Here is a 26,299-nt window from a genome sequence, read left to right as displayed (position 1 = left end):
AGGGTGAACATGGCAAGTAAAGCTGTTGTTTAGCTATGGGAGATAAAGACAAGAATGTATCTGAATTTAGGGCAACCAAGTGGGGCTGCAGATACTAAACAATTCTAAGAAAACCAGGCTGTTGAGAACAGAGGAAAAATATCACTTAGCAACATGAAAACATTCAAAACTGCAGCCTCTGGTAGTGTGGCAGTTTATAAATAAAAGAAGAACAAGGAAAGGGAAGAGTAGAAGAGTGTAAAGAAGTGAGAAATGGGAAAAATGGGAAAGTTGGAGTAGCAGGACAGAGAACTAAGAGATTCAGTAAGGAACATGCAAGGACCTGTGACAGAGTAATGTAACCAAGGTGATGTGACAGAGCAGAACAGGACTGGGAAGCAAGCAGGGCTCAGGCCCTGCTCCTGGCTGCTCTGCTGTGGGAAAGCAGGGCCTGACCAAGTGAGGCTGTTCCACACAACCCAGAGTGACACTTTGTACAGTTGCTTTTCTCCGTTGTGTTTACAGGTGAAGTTTGGTTGAAAACAGCTTTTCTGTTTTCTCTTAGCCAAAGGAGGTAACCAGGGCATGGAAAAACAGATGGGGTTCAGCTGGCAGATCTGCTTTGGAGTGATGCTATTGCTCACACAAGGTAGAGATTGTCAAAATAAACACGTGCAAGATAAAGTAACTGTGTCATGATTCCCATGTGTCCCCAGAGACCAGGAATTCCTCTTGAAGAGGAAAAGACAGCCTTCTGCCAGGCTCCACTAGAAGTTATCAAAGCCCTACATTTTGAGTATTAGATTTAAAAATCTAAGTTTGTTGTGGAAAGAAAACTTAGTAGCTCAGGAATTACAGGAATATTTTCACACATCAAAAAACTCAAAAATCTATTTTAAAAGAGAAAAAGACTAAAAGGGCTGCATTAAAGTTCTACAGCCTTCAGCTGCAGGATCTCTCCTCTTGCCAGGGGTGTGGAGCAGGGTTGAACATTGCCAAAGGAGATGGTGCAGAAGCTTGGAAGCAGAAGACTTTTGCTTTGATGGAAAATGCATGTGATCCCTCAAATTCCTTCATTTAATATTTGTTTAAAAAAAACCAGTACTAGTAAACAGTATAGTCAAAGAGTCTACTTTTAAAGTATCTCATAATATACCTTAAATTAGATATATACCATTTTAAGTAGTAATTCTGAGCCCACCAGAATTCTCTCACCATTGGGACATGCCAATCGTTTCAGGCTCTTCAGTGAGAAGCTGGATATGTGCTTAGCACCACATTAGTCCTTAGGAAGTACAGGGAAGCAAAACATAGTAATTATGGAAAATATTAAAAACTTCCTTGGTATTATGAGACCATTCAAAGACCAAAAACTTCAGTTCAAACTCAAATCATTCAGCAAAGGCCTCCTGAGAGCTTTACCCCGGCAGCGATTGGAGAGCAGCTCGAGGTCGCTCTCTAGAGGTGAAAAATAGATTTCGTTTCTGCAGTTGATGCAACCAAAGCAATTCAAGGAGACGTGACAGCACGCACCCGGACAGAGTGAGACAGGAGAGATCCTTGAAGAGCCTTACAGAGGACAAAAACCAAACCCACTACATTTTCAGAAAAGTGATAGCAAGGCCAAAACCGAGCGATCAGTCCTATGCTGCTGTGCATACTCACACTGCTCTTTGTAACTCTTTAGTATGAAAGTGGAGTTATCTGTTCAAAGCTGGCTCTCCAGCACCTCCTTTTGCCAAATGTAGTTTCCCCTGTAGTTTTCTCAGTGGCTCTGTCCAAGGCAGGACTGTCCAAAAGTGTCCACTCAGCCAGTTTCCCAGGTCACACCACCACCACTCACCCAGTGTCACACGGAAATGCAGCATTGCAACAACCTGCTTACAGACTCCAAAGAACCTTGGGAAAACCACATCCTACTCAGTGAAGTTTCAGGAATACAAATACTACACTTGTATTTCCCTCAGAGCCCACAAAATGTGAGCTTCTTGGTAGAACACAAACCCCAGACCTCTGCAAGAGCAAACACTCGTGATTTAGTCTATCTGTGATTATTGCTGTTAATGCTCAGTACAGAGAATGACAGAGTTCATTTGTAAGCAACATTAAACGATCCCAGGCAGGGATCCTATCCCCATAAAGTGAAGTGTGATACCACTTGCTTCTGACTCATCTCACCAACTGTGCTCTTAAAGATATTTAAGTCAGTATAAGATAAACTACACACTGTCTGCCTGGAAACAAATACTAAGCTGCTGGCAAATGTTAGAGTATTTCACTCTAAGAATCCAGTCCTGGTTGGGCAGAAGACAAACACTGCACTTGTTGACATAAGTGATGGAGCACAATTCAAACATCCCCTCTGCAGTGGGAATTCTGCCAGAAAACCACAATTGAAGTACAAAGATATCTGGGAAGATGTTACTTTCTAAACACTTCTGCTCAGAAATCAGACACTGCCTAACTAATAGTTCAGCACATCATAGATAGATTTATCTTTCAAAAAGCTTTCCAAATCATCAGTATCTTAATGAAAATTACATTAATATAGAAGTTTAAATGCTAAGCATTTCAGAATATTATATATTAAAAAAGAAACCAAAACAAAGATTCCACATCTGTTCATCACCATGCATTGCCATATCCAAGACTTTTATTCCTTAGAACAAAAATAGCTCCAGAAAAAAGTGCTTGAACACTGCAGAGGCTCTCACTACCCTCTGCTCAATAAAATAATTAGTCTTAAGAGCACCTTATCCATGTTTATTCATACTTACAGGAGGGTGTAAAGAGGGAGCCTGACTTCTCAGTGGTGCCCAAACAGAGACACATCTGGTCCTGTCCAAATAGAACAGTTTTACTACCTGGTGGTTTGAACACCTGGAAGATTGCACAGAGAGTGCTGTGGAGCTTTTCAACCCCTAACTGGACACAGTCCTGAGCAATCTGTTCTTCCTGACCTCACTTGAGGAAGGAGAACTAGATGATGACCTTCAGTGGTGGCTGCCAATCTCAAACACTGCAAAGCTGTGGTGTGTGTCCTCAGTGCTGAGGTGAAGGGACAATTCACCCTCCTCAACCCATTGGCAGTGCTCTTCCTAAAGTGTGCTGTTGGCCTTCCCCACTACCAGGGCACAATGCTGCCTCATGCTCAACTTTTCCAAATTGAGTTCTGGGTCCTTTTCCTGCAAAAATGCTTCACAGCCAGTTGGCCACCAGTTTGTTCTGGTATGTGGCCAATCTGGTATTCTTCCCCAGATGTGGGACTTGACATTTCCCTCTGTTAAACTTCATAAAGTTCCCATGTTCCTACTTCTGCAGTGTATTGAGGGCCTCTGAACAAGGACCATTTGGCATATGACCCTCTCCTCCCAGTTTTGTGTCATCAAACTTGGTGAAGGTGCACTGTCCTATCATCCAAGTAATAAATAAAAATGTTTAAAAATACTGGCCTCAGTATTGAAGCCTGTAGTTCTAGTACTAGTAATTAGTACTAGTTACCAGTAGTAACTAGTGGCTTCTGCATGGACTTTGTCTCACTGATTACAAGTGTTTGGCCCCATAAATTCACCTACTTTCCAGTCCACCTCAGCATGCATTTACCTAGTCTGTACTCCATCAGTTTGCCAATGATGCTACAGGAGACAGCATCAAGGGCCACACTGAGGCCAAGATAAGCAAACATCTACTGCTCTGCTCTCATCCATTGATCCAATCATCTCACTGCAGGAGTCCATTGGGTCAGTAAGGCACAAATCCAGGCTGACAACCCTTAATCACCTTCCTGTCCTTGGCACAGTTTGCTCCTTCATCCTTCCCAGAGATCAAGGTCAGGCTGCCAGGACAGTAAGTAGTTCCCCAGATCCTCTTCTTGCCCTTCTTCAAGATAGAGCAATGTTTGTTTTCTTCCAACAATTTTGTGGTGGTTCATTTTCCTTAAAGTTCACTGAAATCCTCTCCTGCTCTGACCTCAGCCATGGTGATGCTCCCCCACTCCCCTTCCTGTTCAGTAATGAGTTACTAGGTTTGCTTAACTTCCCCTTCTACAAGCTCCCCAGTTCTCTGTTCATTCTTCTTCCCAGTCCTGGTGATCCTGGTAGTCACTGAAGTTATTGCTTTCTCACACAGTTTCATTACTAACTTTTATTTGCCAGCTTTCAAAGGCATCCATCAGCATTTCAAGATCTATGTTAAATTTACAAAAAGACTAGTACATTGCTATTTTAGCTTCCTCTGCTTTGCAGCAGCTGCCTCCCCTTCTCAGACTTTGATTACAGACATGTGACCATTCAGTTATGTCTCCTTTTCCTATTAAGACATAAATCATCTGTTGTTACTTAATTTTAAGAAAAATAAAATTCCCATACTCCTCACATTCCAGAGTATACTACGTTTTTAATTTCTTCCACAAATTACTCTCTAACCTAATTACTTGGCATACTTCTTGGAAACAAAATGAAAAATTTCCATTTCTACACTGTTTTTAACCTTTTTTCATTTGCCAGAAATCTTTGAAGAACCACAGAAATATAATAAACTGTAAAATCATGTGGGTTTGGTCATAGCTTTCCCCTACAAATCAAATCTAACACAAACTGACTCCCAGCTCCTGTATACAAAGAATCTCTCTTCACCATGACGAAGGCCCAACAATATCCAGACACCAGCTATTCCAGGCTGGTTACTGATACTTAATACTTTGCAAATTCCCCTTCTTTAAACAGCAATTTTAAGTCAGCCACAGGCAATGCCAGACTGGATACATCACTGAAACCAAATGCACTGCAGGTATTTATTTCCCTGTAGCCCACAGAGGGGACCACAGTGAAGCAGGAGCCGTCCTGAAGCCTAATTAGTTAGAGGTCAGTGCCACAGCACATAGCCACACTGTAGCCTTTGGAAGCCCCAAATCAGACCAGGTGCACAAGCCCTGAAGGAAATGTGATTCACTGAGGATCTGTGCTAGACTAGGTTTACTCTGAAGGACTGCAGCCTGTGGAAAGAGCCATGCTGGAGGCAGGGGAAACATGTGAGGAGGAAGGTAAAGCAGAGAGGAATTATTATGAACATACGATCAAAACATCTATTCCCCATCCCTCTAAGCTGCTGGACAGAAGGACAGAGGTTAGGAGCAAAGGAGTTAGGCTGAGCCTCAGGAAAAAAAAAGGGATATGGTGTTTCACTTTTTGTCTGCTTCTCATAAACCAAATCTTCTTGAATTGGCAATAAACTTCTGTAACTCCAACTTTCCCATCTTCCCCAAGTCTAGCCTGTTGTGCCTGTGATAGCAAGTGGTAAGCAATCTTAACTCAGGAGCTTTATCACCTTGTTTTCTCCCCGTCCCATCAGGAGTAGTGAGAGAGCAGCTGGTGGGTCAGCAGCCAAGGTCAACCCACCACAGCCTTCAGTGAGAATTTCCCACATTCAAACTTGCATCCTTTGCCTCTCCTTATTGCCATGTACCTCTGACAAGTGCTCAGGCACATCAGAAGGCTCCATCCTCTCTGTATCCTCTTTTCAGGCAGTTGGAAATATCAGTAAAATCTGCTCTTTGCCTTTCCCATCTCTTCCCCAGCACTGAGAGACACAATTCTCCCAGTCAGTGTCACATGCTCCACCGCCCTGACAAGCTTGGGTAGCTTCCACTGGACTTACTCCATTTTCTTGCATTATACAGCCCAGAAATGACTTCACAAGTGCCAAATACTGGGGAAGGATGGCTACCCTCTTGCTAACAGCCATCCCAGGAGATGGCTGGCCAAAATCACAACTGGTTTCCCATGAGCAATCCCAGCTTCTTCTCCACAGTGTTGCTTCCTGGCTAGTCCATGCCCAGCCCATACTGGGGTGTAAGACTAACTCAAAATCCCCCAGAACTGGACTTGACAACTCTCTTTGCTGAAGTCCATGCAGTGCCTGTCAGCCCATTTCCCCAGCACTTCCACATCTCTCTGTTTCTCAGCACATTGACTGCTTCCCTCACTTTGGATGGTGGTGTCATTCTATTGTCCACCTGTCCTTTGCTTCCATTCATTTCAGAAGGATCTAAGGCTGACTGAACTGGCACCAGTATATTGAACAGGGTCAAATACACAGCAAAGCATTTTTCATACAGTACTTACTGGAAACCTAAGCCCTTACCCACACTTGTCTGAAGAATGTCTTTGAAAACAAAATCAAAAGAGAACTAAGGTGAAGAAGAGAGATGACAGTTTAGCCTGATTCCTCCTGTGATTAGAGGAGCAGGACAAAAACATCCTCTTTACCTTTAAGCAGTGTACATGTTATAGTGGGCTCAGAACCAAGATGATGACCTTTGTGTGCAGCAGTAAAAAAAGCTAGTGGAAGAGCTGGGTGATGAAAGGGATAACCTCTTCCACTTGGGCACACTTTAACAACCTGGACAACACAGTAAACAGCTGTTATTTTCTGTAAGGAAAGGAGAAGTGGGAGAAGCAGAAATGTGACCACAACAGGACACCTGATCTCACTATTTCCCTTTTTGTCCATAAAAATAGGAAGAAAAGCAAATATAAATTTACACAGCAAGTATTTTCATAGATGTCAAACCCCATCAAAATCAGTAGATAGATGCAACTCTTGCACTTAAAAGCTAGACTTCCCTTTTAATAACTAGAGATCTCAATGTAGGCTTACAAAGTTAGCCAATTCCTCAAGGGTGCTGCTGGGTTATGATTAGAGATCCTACAGCTGAAAGCTCTACACTGCTTGGAGCCACAGCACTGGTATTTTCAGTTAGGGACTAAATGAGAAAAGAATACAGTGGTGACAGTACTTCAAATATTAATTTTGACAAATCAGCACCCCTCCAGTCTCCCTCTTAATTCAAGTCAGTTTTAAACAGTACTGCAGCATTTACTGCATATTTAGCTACTCAGGTAGAATACTTGTAATAGCTGCTACTGAAATAAACAACTCCTCTCTGCACATTAAAAGAAAGCCATCATATTCCCTTTGTGATAGAACAGATGTCGCAAAAAAAGAGCATTTAATAGCACAGTATTCAAAGCCATAAAATAGTCTCAAGCTTCAACTGACTGAGAAGAACAAAGAATGATCAAAACCCCAGCTCAGCCTAGCTTGTTATTATCCCAGCTTGCCATCATCTTCCCAATAATTGTCTCACATCTTTTCTTTAGTCACAAAGATATAAACATGAAAAATATTCGTACATATGTGTGATGGCCAAACAACATGCTTGAGCCTTTCTGCAGAAAGCAAAATTAAATCCTGCATCTCTTAAAAGTACTTGTGCTGAAGCCAATTGCATTTCTGTGACAGTGTGTGCAGGCTGCAGCACTATTAAAGACTTAACACATTGCTTCAGTTTAGACACAAGTATCTACAATTTTATGTGGTACAAGAAAGTGACACATTTGCACAGGTATGTTTATTTTCCCTGTGTTTACAGTGCATCAATTGTAATTTTAAACCATTCAGAAAGCACAATTTCATACCAATTTTACATACTTTACATCACAGTTCAACAATGTTAACACAGTTGTATCTACTAAATCAAATGAACAAAATGGCCATGAACATTTACACTAGTCTTCTGTAAACAAGTTTTTTTATAAACAACAGTAAATGGAATTAACACAGACCACCATATGAAAGAGGGATAAGCTTTTCCTTAAATAAATCACTCTGTTTATAAATACTTAAATTCTCTCAATATACATTTACAGACATAGTCGATTAAAAGCTGGTTACCTACACTGTTCTTTAAAAAGAAAATGTCTAGAGATGGACCACGGTGTGTTCAAGTCACCTAACATAAGAAGCAAGCATATGATTAGTAGAATGTTTAAAGTATTACTATACTTCAACCTCACTTCTGTTTGTTTACACCAACACCGAGAAGATTGTCATGTTAGGGAACTTTTACTTGAATTCCAGCAAATTACAATCGATCTTGTAGTACACATATGGGTAGTACTCCTGTTGGCTGAGGTTTAAACCTGGAATATCCATAGTTGCCTGCAAATAAAGGTTTGAAACCAGTTATACTCTTACCATTCTGACTCCTATTAAGAAGTAGATGAAATATTCATGTGTTTTAGAAGCAAATAGGCCAGGTAAGACTTCAAGCTTAAATTTTCACATTCAAGTGATTGTTTGAATAACAGTCATTTGACAAATAACTAATAGTATTTTTCAAAAGTAAATACAAAGTGCTTTTTCAAAATCTAAGTAGTTCTGTATCGATAAATGACATCCACTGCTAGTAAACACATCATCACTACTACATCTAAACACTGTCAGTTTCTGATAAGAATGTTACAGGGTGCTGAATGATCCAGGAAGTTTTTAAGTTCAGCATCTTTAATTTTCATCTAAATTGCCTCAAATCCTCTTTCCACAAAAAGGCCTGGAAATAGATTACATTCAATACAATGTTAAAAATCTTTTTTAATTCAGCTAAACTCATGGTATCTTTAGTTAACTAATAACTATTAAAATCAATGCTTTTCAATACAAAGCAAATTAGTAGAATATTCCTCCTAACAAACCAGTTTTACACATGAAAATGAGACCTCTACATATGGAAAGACTGATTCAATTTTGACAATGATTCAGCCCTCTTCAGCAGAGGACTGCTATACTAACTTGCAGTCTGTATCTTTCCATCAGTCGTAGGAAAGAATGCAGTAAGAAGAAATACACGTGACTTCTAAACCAGACACCTCTTCAAATATATAATACCATCTGCCTTGCTAAAGTGTAAAACAGAAGTAGTATTTTTTTAAGAAGAAAAAATTCTCTGTACTGTGAGAAAATGAAGAATATGGAGAGGTATAGCTTTTTAATGATGCCAATAGATTTTTTACTCTGTTTAAACATACTAGTAGCAGTTAAAAAGTACTTACATCAATGATAGCTGCTGCACTGCTGTCAAGGTGTTTGTATAAGTCATACAGAACTTCCCTCAGTTTCTTCATTGTTTTCTTATTAGGCTGAAGCAGCATTGCCTGGAAGTTAACTGGCAAACCATACCTGAGGAAGTGAAGTAGAAAACTATGGATATGCTGAAATAAACCTTCTTTCATAATTCAAGCAGAATTTTATTTTGAGAAAGGATCCTATAGTTGAAGAGGAAATTTTCTCATTTCCATTTTTGCAAAACCATTCTGTGTCAACAATTCTAAGGCAAAGAAGTAGAACTTCAAATTTAAAGTAACAAAACATAAGCCTAAATATTTTTTAAATCATTTTAAATCCTTGAGTATTTAGCATAATTCTCAATGTTACCTGAACACTCAGACTAAATTTTGAATACTCCATTAGTTCCCTTTGCTTATGACACTTGGTGGACAATGTAGTTTCTACTTAATCCTCCTTTCTATGAATGTGGAAGGAAACAGCTGACAACATTCCAATTAAGTTTAGCTTTCTTTACTCAAGTTTTGTCTTCACAATAAGGCCATAGCAGCATGAATGCAAGTTCATGTGATTTGTTTTCTTTTTCTCTTCTGTTTTTCTCCATTATGACAATTTATCAAAAAAGCTAAAAACATCTTGCCCTTTGCTGACCACAGTAGGAATGTTTTCAACTATAAAAAATAAAGGTCCCTCCTTTGCAGTACAGAACTACAGCTGTTCTCGACTAGTAACAATACTTATGGGTAGTATGAAGAAAAAAAAACAGTTAAATTTTCTAGTTAGAATATTGAGTGATTTAATACTGAAAAGTTTAGACTACAAAAGGCATGTCTTAAAGTAAAAGAATCCCATTTCATGATGCCAAATTATTACTGAAAGCTCAAACAGTTTTTATTCTGAACTATTCAAATTTGCCGTTTAAATATAAGATGTAGTTAGTTCTTGTTACAAGCAACTCATAAAGTAACCTAAAAATCAGCAAATATGTCTCACTGCTATGCACAGAGTGTCTGTAACTCCTAAAGCAATAATGAAAAGTCTATCCAAGGGGAAGATACACAATTATCTACCTCAAATATTTCACAACTGGCAACAAGAGCTATTGCTAGCAGCTATTCTTACTGCCCTATTTTTTGCTTCCTCCTTCCCAGAAGAGCAGCATTTGCATGCTTCAGTTTGGTAAACCCAAGCTAGATGTAGATTCTTATCAGGTCTAGGAAGAAAATCAATATTGAAATCTGTCTCATTACCTTAAAACAGATTCAACAAAAACACGTAATGCTTTCACATGAATCCATGCAATGAAAGCTTCACTGAAATTGACTTTAAGCCACCGAACCAGAGGCCCCTGTGAAAAAGGAAAGAAAAAGAAGAAACATCAGAAAAATACTCAGCCCATTTTGCATGTTTGAGCAGCTACTCAATATCTGTACCATGATAATAAAAGACAAGCTAGAGTTCACCACGGGCACAATGGTTCAAGAGTGTTTTGATACACAGTAAAGAGACATTTAATGAGACTTCCCATTGTCTCTTCAGTTCCCCAACTCATTTGTCATGATCTAACTATATCAAAGATCATTTTAGTAATATCTGATTATGCAATTCAAACACTTGTCCATTTTCAAACTTCAAACATTATCAGCTGCACTACCAGCCCTTGGTTCAATGCAGTGAGGAGCACTTGTGCAGCAGGAAATTCAATTATCCCAGAGCACATTAGCTGGGTGCAGGCTGACTACATCATGTCATCCTTACAATGCTCTGAATCACAACTTCATGAAATTTTTATGCAGCAGTAATAAGTCTTAGATGTCTCACATTTCTATAATGACCAGTTTATTAAGACTTACAAACTGTTTCTTCTTGTCAGTTGACAGTCTATTCATTTCTTCTTTATCGGCTTTCATCTCTTCTTCATTGTACTGGAAGTCACGGACCATAAATCTGCATTTGGAAGTGAATAAAAACAGAAGTGCCTATCTACAGATCCTTCAAAGCATGAGAGACAGAATGTACACAAAATAAACCTTACTTATATTCTCTGGCTTTGTGCTTGAAGTCATCCACTGCCTTCCTGAACAAGGTGACATTACAAAGGTAGCTGTCTTGGTCCTCAAAGAGTACACTACACAGAAAGAAAACAAACCAAGTGTCAGAATTAATAAAGTTCAAGTCAGCACAGACCAGTCACACAGTACCACATGCTGTACTTTATTGCTACAAGGCAAGACATAAATGTAGATAATTATACAAGATTTAGTTCCAAAATTAAGCACCTCATAGAGAATGTGACTGCTCAAATACTCCCTTCATAAATGAAGGCAGCTTACAGTTCACATTAAGTTCATATGATATTTGTTCAAATAAAAATTATCTAACAAAAAAAGCAACTTATGCTGGCTTAGTACTCAAATGTTTGGACTACAGATTTATTAGAAATGTGTGTTTTAAAGAAAAATGAAAAAGATATAAAATAGAAAAGTACACAAATTAAAAGACACAGGTTGGCAAAAGAAAATGTTTCTTAGGCTGTAAAGATGACCCCTCGATTTACTATTTTATAATTAAAAATAATATTGCTTATTTTGAGGCTTTACCTTAGGGAAAAAAAAAAAGCTTTAACAGACTTAGACTGTTCCTCAAGATCATACTGTCTTCAACACAAGTATTATCCAATAGTTTAACAAGTTGACTTTTCTTAGGCTAGTCCTAGGCTGTGGTTTCCCAATAATTAAGTAAGAGCCACTAGCAAGTCTTCCAGATGTGAAGTTATCCAAAGGAAGTTCAGGTTTTTTAACTTGCACAGAACTGGTAATATTACATTTGCCTGATGAAAACCTCAGTCTGTCAGTTAAAATTAACCACAAATCGATGCTTTGTGCTACATGTGGACTTTATCTTTAATGTGGTTACAAGGTTGTTAAAGTGGCTTAATCTTGCCCACCACAGCACCTGGCACCAGCTCGATACCAAGCACCCAAAGAGACAAGCTACCTTTCTTTGTACACAACAAAACCATTTACACTTCCAGACCTCCATTCTTTGGAAGTCTCCAAAGAATTCACCCAACTTGTTTCAAGTCCTGTGAATACAGACCTAAAGCTTACAGGCCAACAGCCAGCATTTGTTGCTTATCTCCACCACATTCCAGCTAGAAGCTGAATGTATCTGACCAGAATTAGATTAACTTTTCAATTCTCTTACTCTTCTCCCATAAGTTAAGCTGGATAACTTTGTTCATTTGAATCTTTCCTTGAGTATTTGATCAGATTTGACCATATAAAGCTATAAAGCTACACATATTGACAAGTTTTTGACCAATCTTTAAAATTCAAAGTCTTTCTAGGAAAAAAACACTCCTGAAACACAGCACAAGCAAATATGAGATTTAGCATTCAACAACTTACTTGCTGGAACGTGGAACAACCATCTCTGCTAGCGTTTCATACTGCTTAACCCAGTCATTGTAATTTAACCTAGAGAATACAGAGGTTATTGTTAGACTTTTAATCTGAGATTAATGGATCAAGGGTTTTTTTAAAGGTAAAAACATTTAATCATCACATCCTCCTTCTCAGGTGTAGCTTGTCAGAAATACGCAAGACTCAGGAAATGCTCAGTTCTCCTCACACTGTTATTATAATTATTGATAAATATAGTGATAGCAAAAGTAACATATTTTCAGTATTCATGTCAGTTTACAAGTGCAAATTTTTTTAATCTAAGAACTATAAAATTAAATCATCATTAAGTACAGATCTCAGGGGACCAAATGGAATTAACTGTCAAGGTTAATCAGAAATTCCTCATGCAACTCTGCTCTTCTGAGCAGACGAATACTTCTTCCATAATCATAAACAGGTTCCCCAGAGTCCTGCACTTGCCTGAAGGACTGGGAATTTTGGAAGCCCTGCCTTTCTGTAGTTGGTTGTGAACAGGTTCCATCCTTTCAACAGCAAAAGCAAGTCCAAGAAAAACAACAGCTGAGATATTCTAACCACTTGCTTTCTGTTAAAGACACAGCAAAACGGTTTTTTCTTCACCAGAGTTTGACATGTGACAGATTCTAATGGTTCCTGTGGTAAAGAGAACCAGTGGGCTTTTCATAAAATCAGAAGATCTCTTTACCTGTGCTCCAGAAAGACAGTCAAGGGACATTTTCTCATTTTACAACGGTTTTGTGGGCATTTGTATCACTACTTTCTTTGGCCAGGGGAAAACATGAGATTTCTGTTGTTCAAACATTTCAAGTAAGAACAGCCTGTTCCCCCAGCAAGCCTTTGACAAGATGTAAGCAGGGTTCCAATAACAGAGACTTAGGTAAGTAAAAAAAAAAACCACCAAAAAAGGGTTCAGGCAATCTAAAAAATGTGCAGAACAAAGCAGTAAAGAGTTCACTCGCTACGTGATGACAGTTGGCGTGCTCCTATTCAGGATAATTTAATGATTAAGCCTTCTAATGTAAAACAAGTCATGTTTTTACTCAGCACTTATTTTCATAAGGACACCATCTGGAACATGACTACTCATAGCAAACACTGGATAAGAGACATACGTCTAATCTCCAGTTTCCTCAAGAAATGCATGAGCACTCAGCAGTCCTTATGAGGAGTTTTTGTGAAAAAAGGAATGCAGGCAGACGCTCACTTATCTCTCCTGAGCATCTTAACAGTCCTATTTGCTCATCCAGGAAAGGCCCAAGTAAATTCAGATGTCACTTACAGTATTATAGGGCTGTGAGATCTATTACTTGATTTATATTTCTTATTGTATTCTGCTCAGGATGAATAAACTTACTTCGGCACAATCACTAATAATGTGACCAAATATTCTGAATCAAGTACAAAGTCCTCTTTCTTTACAATATCAGCAAGACTTCTGGTTAGCAAGCTTCCCCTGCAGAGAAACAAAGACAGCCAGAAAAATTACATGTTTAAGAATTGAATTTGTCTGGATAACAGTTTCCAGTGCTTAATAATATAGCATCCTCATAAATAAATTTTACCTGCACAATTGTTATTAGCAGAGCAAACAAAATGTTCTTATACGCATTTTATATCTCACTGTCCAAAGTCACTGAAATTTGTATCAGTAGCTCCACTGCTGTGTGTCATTTCCATGTTCCAAATACATCACACACTTAAGTGGCCAACTTTTCTTTTTAGAAGTTACTTAAAACTGCAGGAACCATTAAAACCATTAACTGTGGATTCTAATATACCAAGCCCCAGAGTTATAACTAACCTAGTACAGATCTACATACAGAACATCAGTAAAAACTTAAAGCAGTGTATTTCCTCATATGCATAAAAGACCAAGAACGCACAGAGGCTTAATGGCTCTCAGCTGACAAACTGCCATGGCTTAGCACAGAACTTATGTCTCACTCCTAAAACAGCTTGTCACACACTGTCATTGGTATGACCCGTGGTTCTGAATCAGCCAGCAGGCTTGTGCCATTCACTGTAATGGCAGGGTTCAGGCACATTAATCAACCACATTTGCACAGAACTGCTGAACCTCAACCGTACTTCAAATAATCGTCACATGTACGTGACAACACACAGTCCTTGTTTAATTTATTATCTGCGTGTACTGCTGCTGTCGCTGCTAGTAAATTCTGAGGGAAGAAACCCAGTTAAGCTGGAGTGAAGGAAAGAATTTCTTTCTTAGACAAGACACCTAAGTAGAAGAGTTACACACCACAAACAGCAAGCTCCTCTTAAAAGTTCCAGCAATTTTATGCTATTTGTATATGCTTTTGTGAATTCTTAATTGCTTTTCAGTCACAAGTAAGTTAATACCAACCAGAGAGCTGGTAATAAATGTTCCTTTATGACAGCTGCTCTTCAAGATGGATAAGCACCTCAAAAATACATTAAGTTTAGAGCCTGAATCACTCCACATTTCATTATTTATTAAGTTTTCATGCTTAGATAACATTTCTGTGCTACATTAGCAAAAAATAATACAACTTACGCATTCTTTCTTTCCAAATTCTGAAGATTCCCTTTCAGATTATTGTATGCCGAGGCTCTTGCTTTTAGATCATTGTCAATCTGGTTTACTCCCTTAAAAATGAAAAGAAAAAGAACTATGTCTAAAGAACTAGAATAGAATTTATGTTCAGCTTGCCACTGCTGCTCAATAATCCTGAAGGATGGATTTGAAAAGGATGGCTTAATTAGCATGATTACCAAAAATGATTCATTCCCAGCTAGATAACTTGGCAATAAGTAAAAGAACACAAAACAAATAAAACACTTTAGTACATCTTAAACTGCCAACCATACTCGTATCAGCATGTACCCTATACAAGGAAGTGTTTTAAAATCAGTGCACTCAGTAACAGTTGGGAAACTGGAAGAACTTGGCACGGTGTTGGTCTGGCATTATAATGCTGCCTACTGCCTCCTTCACTGCCTCCTCACTGTAGTATGGAGGTACAAGCATGAAAAAATTCCCAGGGACACATTTCTGAACACTGTCAAGGGACTCTCCCTTTATACAGGCTTAGACCAACTGACAAAACGTTTTGTTTGCATAAAACACTACAGGCTGGAGATCCAGATATGATTTTGTTTCCACAAAATAAATCTCTCTTAAAAGCAAGGTCAGTTAATTAAATAGTGACCTTGTTTATGGTAACACCTAAGTTGGCTTGTCTGTCACAGGAAGTAATCAAAAGCCTGAATATTCTGTTAGTTTCATGTGGCAGCACATTAACAGCTTGCACCTCTACAGATTCAGAAGTACTTTCGACAAAATAGTCTGAAAATGACAACATTAAAAAGGTGAGTACTTAAGGCTATTTAAATCCTTTGACTGATACAACCTTTAGCAAAGTAACATGCAAAACATTTCAGCAGGTGTCACACAAGGCATATACCTTCATGCAAACCTTTTAATACTACACCAGCACCTTTTTTTTTTTTTTCATCTAGAAAGCATCGTAAGGTGAAAATGAATCAGAAGTTATTAAGCTAGCACCTTTGTGCATTCAGCTCTTCCCCAGAGTGACAACTCTTTGCCTTTTCCAAGGATCAGGACTTTCAACAAGTTTAACTAGGCATTACTTAATGACAAAACCCAAAAACCACTGCCTTTACAAATCTGTTCCATTCAGCATTTCCTAATTGACAATACTCTAATTGCTCTCATTTGCAGAGTCAGTAGTCTTTCAAAAGATGACTGCTTAGCCAAAAACCCGTTACTGCTGTACTGACTTAAGTTTATTGAAACAACCAGCTTTGCTTCCTACTGAATGTTAGAGAATACAGAACCACAAATCTCAATGCCACAACAGAGCTCTTGAAAATAAATTTTTGTAAAATTACCAAATGAAGCAACAATACAAACTTCCTTTTAGGAATAGAATTGGTGAATAACTCACAAAGGTCATTGCAAAAAGAGGCAGACTAATGGTATTGCTAAAGAAAGTGCCAGTATAACATAGTGAGCCTATTTCTACACAGGGCAATCCCAGATATTTAAACCACTTAGGTAGTGTAGTCATTTGCAAGACTGAGAGTCTTGCAGCCATACAACTGAGCTGTTGCACTTCAATACATGCCTGGGTTGCTGAAAAGATTCGACTAGAGCACTAAAAATATTGAGGTCTTCTTGCATAAGTCTGATGACTAATTTCAAATTCAAAGAATGACTCGATTAAGTGACAGCTCTCACATAGCACAGATGCCATCTCCAAAGTATTCAGTATTGCCACTGGGGTTCACAAAACTTCTCAAAGTTAAAAGCTGAAAAAACTTGATGGATAGTTTCGAAAGATATAATTTTATTTTAAATGTTTCTAACACTGCTGTAATTTCTTCTCAGCTGACAAAGCCTCCACTGCAATTGCCATTACTCATCTTGACAGACATCAGAACCTGCTGTCTGAGTGAGTGAGGATGATATAAAACCATACAGGAAAAGCAGTAATTCATGACATGACAAGCTTTTCAAATTATTTAACATCAACATGTCAGAAGGCTTCACAGATTTTAATTAATGTAGCTTTATCAATTTTCCTGTATCTTCACTTTGGCACATGATTACATGAAGATTTTATCTTTGTCAGAACTCCTGCCCTGGGACAAAACTCCTTCAAGTCCTGTGATATGACCTCCTAGGGGTCATTTCTGTAAGAATGTAAGGTATCTTCAGTCATCTTCCTTCTCTACTTTATGGACACACATCTATGGCTCACAGTTGAAAATATTTTATGAACTATTTGAAATCAGATTTATGACATTATGTGTCCTGAAGCTGTACCTATAGAATAGAAGCACAGCTAAACACAAAGAGAAATGGAAACCCTCAACAGGATGAACTCCAGCAGACCTGTTTCTCTGCATTTACTATCCAACCTAATAGGTCAATGAGGTGCCCAAAGTAGATAAAGAATGTAAGACAGTTAAAGTTCAGGCTAGAGTACAACTTTGTTGAAGCAGATTATTTATCTAGCAAACTTCAGGACACACAATAACATGCACCGAATCTTTGATAATTTTCAACAAAGGGCATATCTCGTCATGTACTTTGTTTCTTTTTCAACAAATTTAATTTCTGCAAAAACAAGTGCTGTACTATTAAAGCTAAAAAATTCAGTGCTTCATTTTGGTATCTTCTTCTGAAGAAGCAAATATTATGTACTAGTGTCATATATTAAGATTCTAATTTTATTATCTGTGAGATATTTTTAATGTGCAATTCTTTAGAGCTGTAAGATAGCCAGTCATCTTTAAGAAAAGCCACACCACAGATGTTTTCCAGGAATAGTACTAAATGCAATTTGTGAAATAAATTCAAGATACAGTGATAGTCCCAAAGAAAATATCAAAAATGAAAGTACTAATTGCAGTCTCAGCTTTGTATGCATATGCAGCTTTGTAGCATATATTAAGATTTTGTTCTCTAAAAAAACATTAATGTAATAGTTTCAGGAATCTGCAGTTACAGCAAAGCACAAGTCTGCCAGCAGTTACCCCCATCCCAAACCCATTATAGTCCCTACACATCCATCACCAAAGACTACCAAAGGTACCTCTACAGGTACCCAGAACAGCTTCTTTTTTCCAAGTTATGTATTTCCAGCCAGTAACAGAGGCAGATCCAAGTGCCAGTCTGCAGATTGCAGAAAACAGGGAAGGAAAAAAAACCAAAAAAAATGAAGCAGCTGGGAAGATCATAAAGCAAGGGCTGCCTACAGAGAACTCTCACTGTCTAAATCAGCCAGCCACTGCTGAGGACCTTGTACAGGCTCACAAGCAAGTACAATGCAAACAAAACCCTGCACGTATCAAACACATTGCCAAAGTAAAGATAAGGAAAACGCATGACAACTCTCAAATGAGCTTTCTTTACATCTAACAATGAAGGCTTATTTCTCCCCTCATAACTGACTGCCGTGGCTTTCAGAATGCAAATAAGTTCCCTGGCTCACTCCTAACAGCCCACATGGTTTGAGAACATCAGACAAACAGTATGCTAGTGCAGCAAAACTGAAATGTAAACATCATTTCCTGGCTATTTATTTGTTAGATCCTAGGAAACAAAAATCAGCAAAGACAGCACGATGGTCTTCAGGGAGCACTCTCCAAATCCCAGCCACATCCTAATGTATTTCTTTGGTTACTAACTGATACAAAGTTCACTGCTATTGTTACCTGACTAAAACAGACAAATTTGAGAGCAAGTTTTCTGCATAAATATCTCAAGTTCAAGTATGGAAGTTTTATAAAACAAGTTACCTTACCTTTGCAATAATTTCTGAAATATTCTTCAAGGATTGCTTGATTGGGTATTTGGCCATATCCCATTGGAACCTTGTTATATAGGTGACCAAGTCAACTAAAATTTTAAAGAATTTTGTTAAGATTGACAATAAAAAGACTACTGTGTTATATTCTACGTAGAAGTGCTGTAACAGAAGAGAACTGTAACAGGCTGAACCTTCCCATGTCTGGACCCTGCTGCTTAAGAAATCTGAAAAGAAACAAGTTGTAAATTAGCCATGACCTCTGCCTTCAGATATTGGCTTCTCCACCTCTGTAGATCGTAAATATTTACTACCAAGTCAAGGATGGTTGGAGAACTACAGACAGGAGCAACTATTTTTTGCTCCGTGTGAAAAATAGGTGGGAGAAGGGAAGGTTATGATGGTAAGAAAGACAGCAATGACCATGTGGTTCACTTGAAGTGACAGTTTTGTAAAGCTTTTTATGAAAGACACTACTCCAAGCCCTTATCCACTTATATTACCCTCTCTTGTGCCAATACAAGTTGCTAAATTCTATTAAATGGCTTTGAAAATAAAATATTGGTTCAGAGAAAAGTGAAGCTTGTTATTGAAATAAAAGGCACGCTGGCACCCTCAAGTGCTTCTCAGCAGGGCTGCCCTCAATCCATTCATCCCCCACCCATATTGACATTGAAGGTTGCCCTGAACGAGGTGCAGCCCCTTGCACTTTTCTTCCTTGTACCTCAGTAAGTTTCAGGATCATTGCCTTCCTTTCTAGTTTTAGGATACATTAGGATATCATGGTTGACACTTTACCTCCATTAGCCAGAAGATTCTCCTGAACTTTATCTTTACTGTCTTCTAGAACATCAGCCATATACTGAGCCACCTTCTTTACAACACTGAAAAATGAAAGATCAAGATATATAAAAGCAAACAAACAAACAAATCAATCAAAACCCCAAACCCACCATTTGGGAAATACCATTCATGAAACTGATTTTATTTTGCCTGAGATTGGATCAAAAGTGACTGGATCAAACAAGGATGATACTTGCTCTACAGTCAAGCTTTCCAGAAGCACAAGCTCGGGTCAGTATCTGAAGAAGACCAACTTCTCAGAAGTATTCCACAACTTTATTTAAAATCTTCTCTACTGTTGCTACTCACCAGTTCGCAACAAGGTGAGGCCAGCTCACTCACATTGGTATTGACTTCAAGTGTAATGTCACTATATTGCCTTTTTTTAAAAAAAGTCTATGGTACTTCCAAAATTCTATCCCGTTTTTAGAAATAGAAATGTAGAAGTCAACAGTAATCCAAACTGAACACAAGGCAACCCTGGCAATGCAATCTGACACTCAAGATCTGCCTTCCTAAATGAAAAGCCATGTATAATAGTATTCACACGTGCCAGGTAAAAATCTGCCTTTTCTATTTAAAAACTTCTAGTTAATACTTCTCTCCTTGAAACTGGAGATGGCTCCATGAGTTCTGGTTATGTGAAATTTTGCTACTTTTGATCAAAATCACTTTCAAAAGGCTATTAGTTTCTTCAAAATTTATAGGTTTTGCATTTTAATAATAATACTGTTTAAGCATTTATATAGGTTAGAAAATCACATTGTTACCTTCTCAAAGTGTGTAAACAGTATTCCTGCTAAAAGAACAAGCTTTTACTTCATTTCATCACTACTTCCTGCACCTGTCAGGCTCAATTCTTAACAATTCTCCAGGACCCAGCACCACACAATCACTACTTTAGGGAGAACCATCCTTTATCAATGCATAATAAGAATTTCGAATTATTTTTCTTTTTTCAGGAACAGATACTGCGAAAACCAGCATCTCAGCTTTCTTAAATCTTAGCATGTTGACTGCCTGCAGAGGATCATTTTTTCATATCTTCCAAATCACTGTGATACAAAAAATGTTGAAAATAACCTGTGTATTATTAGGACTCAGCAAACTATCACATCATTATTCTAATACCTTGCATCCCAGTAAAAATAAACTGTTACCTCTCCACAAATGCATCCAGTTTAGCCAGCTCATCTGACAAACCAACCAAAACATCCAGTGTGCCAACCTAGAAGCAAAGATCAAAATGCATTAGCAGATGTACATAAACACAGAAAGATAAAACCAGCTAACAGTAAAAGCTACATCTCCCAACAGGTCTGCAGAACTACATAAAATGCTGGACTCTAAGATTTCAGACATCTTGATTTACCAAAGTCACACTGTGTTTCATTTGTTAGATATCGCCCCTCAAAGCACAGGATCAGATCTAACTCACTAGTTTGGTACTCAGTTTCAGTTCTGCAATCAAGACATCCAGAACATGTTAAAACAATGTCTACACTATGAATGCTGTATTTTTCACAAGGCAGTTGCTTCAGCATTTAATTCACTATTTTAGATCAAATGTGAAATTTCACTGATCAGGAATCTCAGCACTGGAGGCAAACTGGATGTTGAAAACTTTGACAATACAAGAGTACTGGACTTTTTGCATCTTGGATAATAAAATATCTAGTTTGTCTACAAGCTTTCACTCCTTTTTCCCTTCTCTTCCAGAAAACACTTTCTTCCCTAATTTCATGTATACGGAGCACCCATTTCTACCTGAAATATTACCCAGCATAAATGAATCTTCTGCCAAGATGCTATTAGCATTTAACTTATTTGTAGCCTAGCATCTACTTTCTATATATCTGACCACTCAAATTCACATTAGTTCTTTTCTATTTAGCCTTGAAGCAGAAAGGAGCAGAATTACTTAAGAAGCATGACTTTACATGCCCCACCTTCTTGTGGGCCACAAGAAGAATAAGGAAGCCTATTTTAACTAGTCACAAGCCTCAGGACAAGCAAGTCCTTAAGCAATAAAACTGCTGTTCAGCGGAGACTAAACCACTGTTTCAATGTGTTTTAACTAAACAATCTCACTGCTTAAACAGTTTCACCAGGTCCACAGAAGCCAGACTATTTCCCACCATACATAAGGTATATTCAGCTTCTGCCCCTTTTAGGAAGCAGAGCAGAAGCAAAACCAATTGTTTCTAACCCCGAAGGGCCCCAACAGTTTTCAGCAATAAGTCTTCTAAATGCTGCAGATATCCTACAGTTTGAAAACCATCCTGACTCATGTCCAAAAATCTCCTGGGAGGAGAAAAACATTTTTTCTAGTCCCTATTCTAACACAGGACAGTCCAAATGTGAATACTGGTTATGGCAGTTGGAAGATCTTAAAAGGCACACCAAAGCACTCTGTGCCCTGGGCCCATTCCTTAGCAGAGACAGGAAAAAGGCATTATGCCCCCTGATCTAGATCCACTCTGTAACAAAGACAGAAGGCATTTTTCTCCTCAATTTTGTAAGCTTTGATGAGCTGTCACTACATTAAACTGAGCTCCAAATTCTTGTTCAAGAAACATTCAGGCATCAGGAAAGACCTTTTCTAAATGAATACACTGGCTCATAAATTTTCCATATCCTGATCATTGTATTAAACCAAGATTAACTACTTTCAGATTTTGTTACTATTTGCTTCTCGCTGAAGAATTCAAACAGGCTTTTTTCCATTTTCCACAACACATTGGCAAGTCACACTGGAATGCTCAGCCAGAGATAAACCACTGCTCTAATAGAAGAATGTTACTTCTGGATGGAGAAAAGGCAGTGCTGCTGTTGGATCAACTCCTGTACTTTAATTTCAGCCTTTTCACTGTATCTCAGACAGAAAAGGAGCAGACAAATCAGATGAGGAAAAAAATAAATAAATAATTTTTTTAAAAGGTAAAACAAAACAGTCAAAGGAAACTATCAATAATCAGATCACAAGTTCCTATTTTTCTTTTCCAAGTAACTGCTACCTCTATGAGATCAAGACTACCATCCTCAGAAAAAAACTGCTTTATTTGCTGGAAGAACACAGATTGCTGAATCTTGAAAATTTACAGAGTGAACAACTAACTCAGAAGTTCAGAAGAAAAGATAACTGTCTGAATATCATATAACGTCTGAATTATTTCTTAGCTCCACACATAAACATCAAGAAAAGTCAGCTGTTCTCTCCAAAATGTCTGCAAGTTTTAATCTAGAGAAAAAAAGATGATGCAAAACGAACGCACTTCTTAGGACATGACATGGGGTTTACATACCTTCAAGTCCGGAATATTGAACTTTGAATTAGTAGAAAGATTGTTATGTTTTGTAGTTGCTGCATGTAGCTTCTCCCATGTCTGTTGACAGGTTTTTTCCCCAGGAGCAGAAATCAGCCAAAACTCTGTCATTTTTGTGCCTTTATCTTGATGTTTGTTGATTCTGAGGATAAAGGCAAGATGCTAGCAGAAGGGAAGTAAAGGAAAGAAAGAAAAAATATCTGCCATTAATACAGCAGTCAAAGCTTTGCCTGAAGAAAAACATCTCATTCCATATTACTGAAGTGCAGTTCCAGTCACTGAAAGAGATTTTACCAGGAGTATCACATGGTTTCAAATTAATTTTTTCCTATCTTCCAAATCACATTTATACAGTTCGAGAATCTTTTTAAACTGCCCGTCCTGTATCTTAAAGGGGGCTGAGTTTGCAACATTAGCACCTTTCAACTGTAATTTCACAGAAAGATAACAAGGAAACAATCTAACTGAAAATAAATAAAAGAGGACCCAAATTATATTTCCACAGCTATATACGTCTTCCAGTGTCTGTACAACAGATAACTTTTTCTGAAAACATCAGAGAAGAAATAAGAAAAAACAAACAAATTTCAACTCTGACATATCTTTTCCAATCACTATTCAGATTAGGACAGTGTTTTAAAGTAAGTAAATGCCTAAAATTATCTAATTGCAGTAAGATCTAGTTTATTCTTTCAAGTAAAGAAGCTTCTCCTGGCAGCTAAAAATTTCAAGAAAAAGGAGAACGCTTTATAGTCTTGATATCTCTGTCTGCAGACCATCACTAAGAGTACACATACTGGCATTAGTCAAGAAAGTGTTGGTACTAAATACAAATTATGTTGGTTTACTTTGCAGACAAGCTCAGCAAGTTAAGAGTATATATGTTCTTTTGTAACTAAGAAGCAGAAACAGCTGGTTGAGAGTTACTGGATGTCTTTGATAAGGGAAAGAAGAACGAAATCAAAGTGTACTTTGACAGAATATATATGTCAAATTTTGATATCTGTAACGTCTTCTGTAGCAACTTGGAATGAGTAGAGACTAACCTACATTTCATAGCACTCAATTTTTTTGAGGGAGAACTAATCAAATGTTCTATTTGTTAGAACTAGCATGTGGTAGTGAACTTTGCCCAAAGCAACACACATAGGTCCTTCATCGTGTATTCATTCTAGGGGTAACAAGTTACCCTAGGGGTGTTGAAATTCTAGGTAAGATAAAGGCCTTGTTGCTGATTCTTTTGCTCAGCTACTCAGGAAGCCTAAAGCTGAAGTTTGTCAGCCATCAAATTACTACCATGGAGCACAGCCTGGCATAGTAGCCACCCACCTTAGAATTAAGGGGCCTTGTTTCCAGCAGGAGATGATGACACCCAGTTCCTGAGGCCCTTGATAACAAACACTCTGTGCCACCTGGCACTGCACCACCAGGCACAGCACAGCCGTGCCACAAAACCGAACTCAGACAATGCCAAGGCAGGTACAGGTAACTGAGAAATCAGAATATTTACAAGAACTGACACACAACATCAGTTATCACCACGCTACAGGGCTTCTTTGTTTAGCACCAACTGCAGTATCTCAGATAACAGGACTCCACTGGAAGTATACTAATTATCATTGATTTGGAACAAAACAAAATTTCCTCTTATTCAGACTACTAGGATGCATTATCTTCCTTAATGCATGCCAGACCTGGTGCAGGAGAAGTTTTCCTGCGCTCCACTGAACTCTGACCCTATAAAAGGCACAGCCAAGTTTACAGTAAACTTCACCTATTAAGGGAGACACAATTACAGCTGACACACACTCCCAAAATGTTGAAGCTTTGAATTGTTTTTTTCTGGATTTGACTAGACTAGGACTAGAAAAAAGCTGTGGAATAAATGTTATATAAACAAAGTAGGTGGTGGCAGCAGCAACTTGCAAATATCCAAGTAAAAGACAGAAGAGAAATAACACAGAAATCCAGAATCCTACTCAGTAAGATACAGGAAACATTGCATTCTCACATTTTCCACAAACATCAGTAATCTAAAGAATATTTCTAAAGTTTCCAGAAGTGGCACAGAGGGAACAATTGTAGCTCCCAGGAACCATTAAGTCACTGGACTTCCCTTCCTCCCTCACCATTTTTTGTCTATGTGGCTGGTTTTACTGAAGCTCTGTTCCATTTCTAATAGTCACGGGAAGGAAGATGATTCCCCATTTCAGGTATAAGGTATTATTATCAAATACACACAAGGGAACAAAAAGCTTGGTAAAAGAGTTTTAAGTGTTTTCCACAACAGGGCTTGAAATCAGAGCAATGGAGAACACCAAACAAGAAGTGAAGAAAGGAGAAGTGCTACAAATTCGTTTGAAAAACAGATACAAATGCTGGTCAGACAAAAAATACATACAGATGGACTGTAAAATGAAAGCCAAGCAAATTGAAGAGAAGAACCACAGGACAAAGCAGGAAATTCCAAGTGTTCAAAATAAAACCTAGCATAAGCAGTAAGAATGGGTAGCTTGTTCACATCATATACCTCTATGACCAGGACTTTTTTGTAATGCACACTGCTTCACCCCTATGTTATTAGGAAAATGTGTTTCCAAAGAAAAAATTTTCATGCAATATATTACAATCTAAAATAAACTGTTTTCAGTGTTATACCCAGAAAAATATACAGTGATGTCAAAACAGAATCTCAACTATGGCATTGCATTTTTCAAAAATGCAGGGCAAGGGGCAGGGGACAATTGCTTCTATTCAGCTCAGCAGGAAACCTCAATTTACTGATGCGACTTAGCACTAAGTCCTCAGGGAGTCACTTCTTCAAGCCCGCTTTCAGAAATCACTTCTGGCGCTTGGCCTCCACGTTTCATAAACAGAAGCGGACTCGACGAGGAGACCGGAAAGATTGCGCCGTGGGCAGTCCCCACGCTTGTGCGGAGTCGACCTGGGGCTGGCCCCGGGAGCGGGGGGCGCTGCCCTCGCTCCCCACAGAGCCACTGACCCGGATCACAGGGACTGGACGTCAGCTCCCACAGCCCGGCAGCCGCCGGCTCGGGCTCTCCGGGCCGCGCTGTCCCTTCGCGCTCCCCGATGTAAACACCCCCCGCAGCGGCAGGGCGGTGGCCTGGCCGTCCCGAGGCCCGGCCGAGCTCCTGGGAGCCGCGGTACCGCCGGGCCCGGCCGGCGCTGCCCTTCATGCCAGGCCTTGCGCGGCCCGACGCCGGGGGAGGCCGCGCGCCGGGGAAGGCCGGGGCGCTGCGGTAGCCACTCGGGGTAGCCCAGACACTCGTCCGTCCTGTCTTTCCTTCCTTCCCTCCCCCGTCTGCTCCCGGGCCCGGCCCCGCCGTTACCGTCACTGCTCCATCCCCGGCGCCGCCACCGCCGCCGCTCACCCGCCGGTGGGTCACGTGACCCGCGGTCAGCTGACGCCGCCGCAGCGCCGGGCACGAGGGGCGGGAAGAGGCTCAGTGACGCAGCGGCGCAG

At 39.1% G+C, this 26,299-nt stretch overlaps 1 protein-coding gene across 3 annotated transcripts; it reads right to left on the bottom strand.

Moving 5' to 3' along the window:
• Positions 1 to 7,322: 7,322 nt before the first annotated feature.
• ATP6V1C1 (ATPase H+ transporting V1 subunit C1) lies at positions 7,323 to 26,257 on the bottom strand. Of its 3 annotated transcripts, none has more exons than XM_015619080.2 (13): positions 26,166 to 26,257; positions 22,795 to 22,977; positions 20,650 to 20,717; positions 19,445 to 19,530; positions 18,644 to 18,738; positions 14,866 to 14,957; positions 13,684 to 13,782; positions 12,294 to 12,362; positions 10,919 to 11,011; positions 10,737 to 10,830; positions 10,134 to 10,231; positions 8,871 to 8,997; positions 7,323 to 7,980 (listed from the first exon to the last, which is right to left on the bottom strand). In XM_015619080.2, exons 2-13 carry the CDS (start codon positions 22,924 to 22,926, stop codon positions 7,885 to 7,887), a joined length of 1,149 nt encoding a protein of 382 aa, XP_015474566.1. In that variant the 5' UTR covers positions 22,927 to 22,977; positions 26,166 to 26,257; the 3' UTR covers positions 7,323 to 7,884. The 3 variants fall into 3 exon arrangements, with proteins under 3 accessions (XP_015474566.1, XP_033368262.1, XP_033368263.1); XM_033512371.1 differs by lacking the exon at positions 26,166 to 26,257 and adding an exon at positions 24,145 to 25,760; XM_033512372.1 differs by lacking the exon at positions 13,684 to 13,782 and having other exon boundaries at positions 26,166 to 26,249.
• Between the last annotated feature and the right edge of the window lie 42 nt (positions 26,258 to 26,299).

Source organism: Parus major, chromosome 2, assembly GCF_001522545.3.
Source record: "Parus major isolate Abel chromosome 2, Parus_major1.1, whole genome shotgun sequence".
NCBI lineage: Eukaryota > Metazoa > Chordata > Aves > Passeriformes > Paridae > Parus > Parus major.
The sequence above is the reverse complement of the archived record's forward strand: the minus strand, read 5'-3'. Positions and strand labels throughout refer to the sequence as shown.